This window comes from Arachis hypogaea, chromosome 1 (genome assembly GCF_003086295.3).
Source record: "Arachis hypogaea cultivar Tifrunner chromosome 1, arahy.Tifrunner.gnm2.J5K5, whole genome shotgun sequence".
NCBI classification, from domain to species: domain Eukaryota; kingdom Viridiplantae; phylum Streptophyta; class Magnoliopsida; order Fabales; family Fabaceae; genus Arachis; species Arachis hypogaea.
This window is the reverse complement of record NC_092036.1, coordinates 99,373,055-99,380,445: the sequence shown is the minus strand read 5'-3', so window position 1 is coordinate 99,380,445 and position 7,391 is coordinate 99,373,055. Positions and strand designations below refer to the sequence as shown.

At 34.2% G+C, this 7,391-nt stretch overlaps 1 protein-coding gene across 13 annotated transcripts; it reads left to right on the top strand.

Annotated features, from left to right (window-relative positions):
- Positions 1 to 913: 913 nt before the first annotated feature.
- LOC112702210 (uncharacterized) lies at positions 914 to 4,500 on the top strand. 13 transcript variants are annotated; one of them, XM_072201870.1, is made up of 8 exons: positions 914 to 995; positions 1,137 to 1,280; positions 1,935 to 2,024; positions 2,872 to 2,940; positions 3,012 to 3,116; positions 3,238 to 3,363; positions 3,595 to 3,703; positions 3,886 to 4,500. In XM_072201870.1, the coding sequence occupies exons 2-7, from the start codon at positions 1,212 to 1,214 to the stop codon at positions 3,640 to 3,642; spliced, it is 507 nt and encodes a 168-aa protein (XP_072057971.1). In that variant the 5' UTR covers positions 914 to 995; positions 1,137 to 1,211; the 3' UTR covers positions 3,643 to 3,703; positions 3,886 to 4,500. The 13 variants fall into 13 exon arrangements, 11 of the variants coding, with proteins under 11 accessions (XP_072057971.1, XP_025608947.1, XP_072058087.1 ...); XM_025753162.3 differs by having other exon boundaries at positions 914 to 1,136; positions 1,205 to 1,280; XM_072201986.1 differs by having other exon boundaries at positions 914 to 1,136; positions 1,205 to 1,280; positions 3,012 to 3,124; positions 3,666 to 3,703.
- The last annotated feature ends 2,891 nt before the right edge of the window (positions 4,501 to 7,391 follow it).

The window sequence follows — 7,391 nt, the reverse complement described above, 5'->3', positions numbered from 1 at the left end:
ATTTTTAATAGCTCATGAACATTTTTTAATAAATTTTTTAATAAATTTTTTTAATAATTTTTTTTTAAATTATACTACAAAAAATATTTTATGCTATGCAAAATAATTTAAAAAAATGGCTTAAAAAATGTTAAGAGTACTATAAAAATTTGTAATGTTATAATAACTTAGGTAAATATATGCATGTACTCAAATTTTAAATAAAATATTCTACATAGTCAATAATAATTTAGAAATAAAAGAAAATATTTTATTCCATATAAAATAATTAAAAAATATATTTTATTCTATACAAAATAATTTTAAAAAATGGCTTAAAAGATGTTATGAGTACTATAAAAGTTTATAATATTCTAGTGATTTAGGTAAATACATGATAAAAATATTTTTTCTTTAATTTCTAAATTATGAGTGACTATGTAGAGTATTTCTTTAATATCCTAAGTCATTGGGACATTACAAATTTTTATAGTACTTCTAACATTTTAAAGCCATTTTTAAATTATTTTGCATAGAATAAAATATTTTTTTGTGGTATAATTTAAATAAATTTATTAAAAAAATATTCATGAACTATCAACAATGGGCAGAAGAGTATTGTATAGAATTCGAATTGTTCACCATATAATTTGAATCAGAGTGATTCGAACTTCCCCATGCGTAATTCGAATCATGTAATATCTCACCATATAATTTAAATAATTTTATTAAAAAATTATCATGAATATTTTTTAATAAATTTATTTAAATTATACCACAAAAAAATATTTTATTCTATGCAAAATAATTTAAAAAATGGCTTAAAAGATATTAGAAGTACTATAAAAATTTGTAATATCCTAATGACTTAGAACATTAAAGAAATACTCCATATAGTCACTAATAATTTAGAAATTAAAGAAAAAATATTTTTATCATGTATTTACCTAAATCACTATAATTTTACAAACCTTCATTCTAGCGGGCATGTTGCAACGAAATTCCAATATGACCAGGTTTCACATGCTAACTTCATCAAGAGTATTGAACTTTATATTTCTATTGAAAATTTTGAATTTTCCATAATTAGGGGATATGTCTTTGACCTTGAACAAGTTCCTGCATACTCATGCTTTATAGGCTATGTTTCATGGCAGGTAATAATTTCTGCTTTTCTGGATTGGCTGTTTTGAGGGCTTAGTTATTTGAAAATTTGAGTCTGCAGGTTATGGATGTTTTCGCTTTCTTCCTTATCAGAAGCAGAGAAGGTTCTAGGAGAAATATCTAATTATAAAGTTCAGGTAATAATTCTTCTATTTTCATTTTCTCTATAATTGGGAAACTGATGTTATTATTTTCTATCTTAATAAGAATCGAGCTTGGCTTATATAATTTCTTTGGGGGAAGCTGGTCAAGTGTTTGGGATTCCATCCATATAGTAGCTGTTATAGCAAAGTAAATTTTTGTTTCGCAATACATATTTTTCCATGTTGATGCTCGTTGTGCCTTTGTCACTTTGGCATTATTCCATCCATATTTTTGTTTTGCATCTATATCTCGAGACTAGTATAGCATCATGCAGTTCTGGTTATTTATGTTTGAGCTAGTTATGGAACAGAATTCTTGTATGTCTTGACAATATGCTTATTTTGGGCATAAAAAATTATTTTCTATTTACATTTTATAGGGTTATTGATATTCAAAAAAGTGGACTGTGGATTTCATTTATTTGAACTATGTGATTGTTGTTTAGATTATGAGTATTTTACTAAAACTTCCACTTTAAAAATGGTTCAAAAATTTGCTCACCCATTTTTATTGGTAAGATTGTGGTAAGTTTTCTTTCTAAAATTAGGTTATTTGACTTGGAGATGGTAATATGTGCTCTCCATCTTTGGTTTGCGTCCGAGGTGGTAAAATCTAATCAATATTGGTTGCTTTTTTTTATACTGCAGTTGGAGGCGGTAAAAGCCAAAATCAAATCTGCTAAATCAAAAGATGAGTCTGAATCTCTTAAATTTACTCAAAAAAAACTGATTAACAAGGTTTGCATGGAAGAAGCCCTTAACATTATTTTGACTTGTACAAGTTGTTTGGAAGTTTTTCTGATTACCTAGAACTATGATAGGTCTATAATTTTTATCTTCAAGAGCAAAAATATTCCCCAAATTAGCAATCACTTCACTAATCATCATTTATTTTTCCCATTAAAACTTTACCGACTTTTTCTTTGATTTTTATCTTTTCTTCAACATTTTATCTTTCTTTTATATTTGCCTTTTCTCAGGCCTTGGCCAATATTGGAGTAGTTTAAATCATTTTGACTGGTATATGATCAAAACTGAATCATGATATATTCGATTCCAGATATATACTAATTCGGAACTTTCACTGAGGTATTGCTCCCCTCCACTGTTTCAAAGCAATAAAATGTCAATAAAGAATTTAGTGACTGCATTTGTATGTACTACAAGAAAGTCAAGTTAGGTTCTCAACTTCTCTAGTTTCTCACCCATCTCCTTTGATTGGTGTGCTTGCATGATGCATGGTTAAATTGGTCTTTTCTAATTGCTTTTGTTGCAATCGGTACCCCTTAGTGTAGGACCCTAAGTTGAACGAATTAAATTGGCTGACCAGTGTAGTGAAAATGTCAGCATATGACATGTTAATTCATATGCCACAACTATTATTGGTGTCAACGTTGGCTGGTCTGAGTGGTTTAGATTATGTGTTAATTCTTATATTTCATCCATCTTCCAGCGCCCCAAACGTTGTGTATGCTTAATTTGAAAGTTTGATTGCTTCAATTTTTTTTTTCTCTCTTGCTTCCACCTTTCTATTTCATTTGGGCTATCGGTGGTTATCACGGGTAATATGTTGTGATCACTGCAGGCAGGTTGCAAGTTTCTTATATTTGCGCACCATCAGCCAATGATAGATGCGATACATAAGTGCCTTCTTGTAAGACCAGTTCAATTTTACTCTTTATATTGGAAATTATAGCACTTACAAAAACTGTTGAAAATTTCCAGAAGAAAAAAGTGGGTTGCATCTGGATTGATGGAGGTACACCCGCTGCATCAAGGCAACAATTGGTTACAGATTTCCAGGAAAAGGATTATATCAAGGCAGCTGTAGTATGGTGGTATTTTTGGTTGTGCATTTCTTCCATGTGTTTCTGTTATAGGCATCTTTTCTGCTGTCTTGGTTAGTATTTGTGCTTGAGATAATGATTTCATGTGACACGTTATCATGCAGCTATCCATTAAAGCGGGAGGAGTTGGATTAACTTTAACTGCTGCAAGCACAGTTATCTTTACAGAACAATCCTGGACTCCAGGTGACCTAATTCAGGCCAAAGATCGTGCATATAGAATTGGTCAGGTATTCTCACACTCATTAAGTAGAAAGGAGAGAGTTGTTACTAGTTGCATGACAACATTAAGAAAACAGATGATCTCAAATGAAAAGAACTCTCATATCTAAATTTTTTAGTAGCAAAGATAACATGTGCTCTTCTGTTTTTTGACTCGTTAGTTCTTGTTTACATGTCTCATCAGTAAATATATACTAGTTGGTAAATGATACATTTGGTAGGTTCTGTTATTTCTGCAGTCTTTCGCCGCTTGGTATAGCATTGACTTAACATTTATTATGCATTGATGATCTAAATTTTTACGACTTAGGGATGTGGTGCAATTCAAACCGGATAATTTGGGGGCAGGTACATTTCTACATCTTCTTGAACTATCATATGTAATGCAAAATGTACATAATGCTTAGTTTCAAGGTTTTTATTCTGGTTTATATTTATATTTTGTCAAGATCTATACTCAAGCAGTATTTGAGAGTTACTTTTTGATGTTTTCGAGAAACCATTCTAAATTTTAGTTATTGAAAAATCAGGTGTTAGATGGCCATGAGAACACCTTAGCTGTGTCAAATAATCAGCCATTGAGTAGCCCTGCAAAGCATACTACTATTGGGCATAGGCCTTCAAAGCAGAGAACTCTTGACCAGTTTGTCAGAAGATGTGATAACGTGGATAGGTCGGAAGTCGGAACATCAGCCTGACCGGAAACGGCCCTCTCGGTCATGACTTGCGAGATATGCAAAATGGATTTCCATTTTCACAGATACATGGCCAGTGGCAAGTGAATAGGAACTTAAATGTTGATGTCTACATGCAGAAGTTTCCATGTAGTATTAACCAGATGTGCTTACATGCGGAATTCACCTGTGATGACACAAATGCCTTTTTGAAGCTGAAATCCATTGTACAACAAATAATAGATTGAGTAGAACTGGCTACACTAAACTATGTTGCTTGTATTGGAGATAATGGTTTGGTTATGTGAAATATGTATTGGAAGAAAATGTTGATAAAGTCACCCATTAGATTTTAGGTTTCCACTTCTTGTTTTTAACTTTTTGCTCCCCTATGTTTTGTTTTAGTTTGGGGCTCTGTACAGAGCATGACATTATCATATATGAACGAGACTTGTAAATTTCTTTACTCCATATGCATGTATCATTATATTTTGTAGAAATAATCATCTCTTGAAAGAATAGACTCATAGAACCCCTTTATAGCACTTCAGTTAAAACTGATCATCACATTAGGTTATTTTGTTTAGGAACGTGACCTATCCTGATAATGTTACTTTTCTCCCCAAATTCATACAGAATGACATTATAAAAATAACATCATTATTTTTCTTTAGTCATTTAGAAACTTGATTTGAATTTTTGTAACCCAGTTTCCCTTCATCATCATTCTTATTATTTTCTTAATCTAATGAATAAAGCAATCAATCGATAATATTATAAATGACTCAAATCAAATTTTTAAACTAAATTTTTCAAACAAGAATCATTCTAACTTTATGTGAAACTTCAAAATGTTTCTTTTGACATAATATGTGCGGGCTATTAGTTGAATTAATTATTTAAAATGCATCATGTATTTTGAAATAGAAAGCAGTGAGTTGATCATTTAATATGACCAGCAGCAATAATGCAAATATCTCAAAATGCACAGATAATTTTGTACGAGTTGAAGAGAATATAGTGCATGTTTGGGCGCCATTATTTTGTTAAAAAAAAATCTTTTTTCAATGAAAAAAGATCTTTTTTTATTTTTTAACGTGTTTGGCAAATTTCTAGTAGTAAAAGTAAAAGCATTAGTAAAATTAAAAAAAGATCTTTTTTGAGAAGCTGTAATTTACATCTTTTTTTAAAAGATCTTTTTTCTTTAAAAAAAAGATGTTTTTCATGTAATAAATAAACAAAAAAATACTTTTATATTGTTATACTCAAACATAATTGATAGATAAAAAGACCTTTTTACATGAGATATCCAAACATAAAATTACTTTTACTTCTCTATAAGATCTTTAAAAAAAAATAACTCGAAAAAAGATCTTTTCTTAAAAGCTCACCCAAACAAGCCCATAGACACAACTCAAAGCAAGATCATATTCCTGAAAGACATTAATATTTAATTCATTGTTCATTCATAATCCTATTGAAAACGACTAAGGAGGATAATAAGCCACAAGAAATAACAAGAAATGTTACTACAATAGAGTTGTCCTGTGCTGAAATCTTCCTCCCTTAGTAGGTGGCCAAACAAACGCATGGCGCATACAATTAGTAATCCCAGTAATCCCACCGTTCTCCATGGTGAAGACACTCTTCCTATGGACAGTAACTTGTAAGAAATCTCGCTCCATGGGAGGAGCCCCACTGTCAAGTTGCAATGCTGCAAAGTCCTTCAACACGGACAGTGTGAAAATGGAGAAGCAGTGCGCGGATGAATCGGGAACGGAACCCAATAACAGGCTAGAGCATATTGCACACAGCTTCCCGTTGCCAAGGTCAACAAAATTGAATCTGCCGGGTCCTTCCATCGGTGGTAGAATACCCTCAAAAGCCACATCAAGGTATTGATATAATGCGACTAGGCCATTCAGGTGGTTAACGAGAATGGCAAGGACCTTGTCCAAAGGTGTATGAGGAGGTTCCTCCACATACTCATGTGTAAGGCAAACGGTGTAGTTGCTGCTTCCAAGACCGGGAAGGGACACAGAAATGTGTGGGAAAAAAGTATTACGACATTGGTCACTGCGGCCAAAGAGTCTACCGCCGCAAATGAGTCTACCCGTTATGAAGTTCGAAAGAGTGTTATCAGCGGCAGACATATCCATCCAAGTCTCTTTGATGGGGTCGAAGCGGGCCAAATAGGAGTCTCTCTCCCACTCCCTGCAAGATGAAAAAAAGAGGTTGTTGTCGAGGACGAACATGGTATTCTCGACATGTGGCTCGCTAATGATGGCGGCCCCCGGAGCCATCAAGGGTTTCCAAACTCTAGAACCAGAACAAAGAACGTAAAATCTAGATTCATCTCTGACCCGTCGCCTCACATTTATATAGAAGTAAACATCGCCTGAGCCTGGCGTGTTTGCGATGTATGAGTTGTAAAAAGGAAAGGGTGCACCATCCAGCGTAAGGTCAATTCTGCCCTCCTCAATTTTGATTTCGTAGATTGGCCAGGGGACCACATGCCCCATGTAAACGGCTTTGGCTCTGCCAATTTCACGCGGCAGGCTCAACTCGTCGGACGGCGCCATATAGATCTTGGAGTCGATCTCGAAGGGACACATATCATGACCTGGAAGATCCAAACACATCTCGAACGGTGGTGGAGGCAAACAAGTCCAATCTTTGACATCAACTTCTTCCTTTAAATTGCTCAGTTTGATCACGATCAACTTTCCATACGTCATAAGGCAAAGGCGCGCTTCCTTCGCCATTTCAACCTGCTCAGTTTTTCGTCGTTTTGACTCAGCAGCATCCAATTCCGCCATCACTCTCTCCGATCGAACGAGATCGGTGGTGCTGCGGCAGCAAAAAGCTAGGTTAGGGTAAAGCGCTAGAAAGTTAAAAAGAGGAAAGATGGGCACGGATTCTATGTGCCGACGCTCTCTGGCACACCAGTGCACATAGAGTTTATGTTCGGCTGACCGGTGTGCCAATTGATGATGGCCGTCAAATCTCTCTTGTTTTTGTAATCCAACGGTAGAGATCATCCTACCTCTTCCCTCTTTTGATTGGTTAGTGGATATCTTGTGTCAGAGGGGTCATTTTGCAAAATTTACTTTGTACATGGTTAATTGTGTTAGATTTCAAAATTATGTGGGTTATGTAGAATTAGTTCACAATGTTTTAAGGCTTAAATTAATGGTAGTTAATGATTCTGCATTAAGTTAATGATTTTGCATTAAGTCTCGCCAACCTCCGGTGAAGACGATTCGACGCGGGTGCTCCTCTTCGACGCCACAAGAGATTAAACGTAATGCTCACCCGAAGTTAACGATTTTTCTCACAGAATCACACTGCAAAGCTGCCCA

Coding starts and splice junctions, on each gene's coding strand:
- LOC112702210 (XM_072201831.1), top strand. CDS start 967: ATGTTGCAACGAAATTCCAATATGACCAG. Junction 996..1,204: donor CGAAATTCCAATATGACCAG/GTTTCACATGCT, acceptor TTGAGTCTGCAG/GTTATGGATGTTTTCGCTTT. Junction 3,364..3,594: donor GTGCATATAGAATTGGTCAG/GTATTCTCACAC, acceptor TTATTTCTGCAG/TCTTTCGCCGCTTGGTATAG.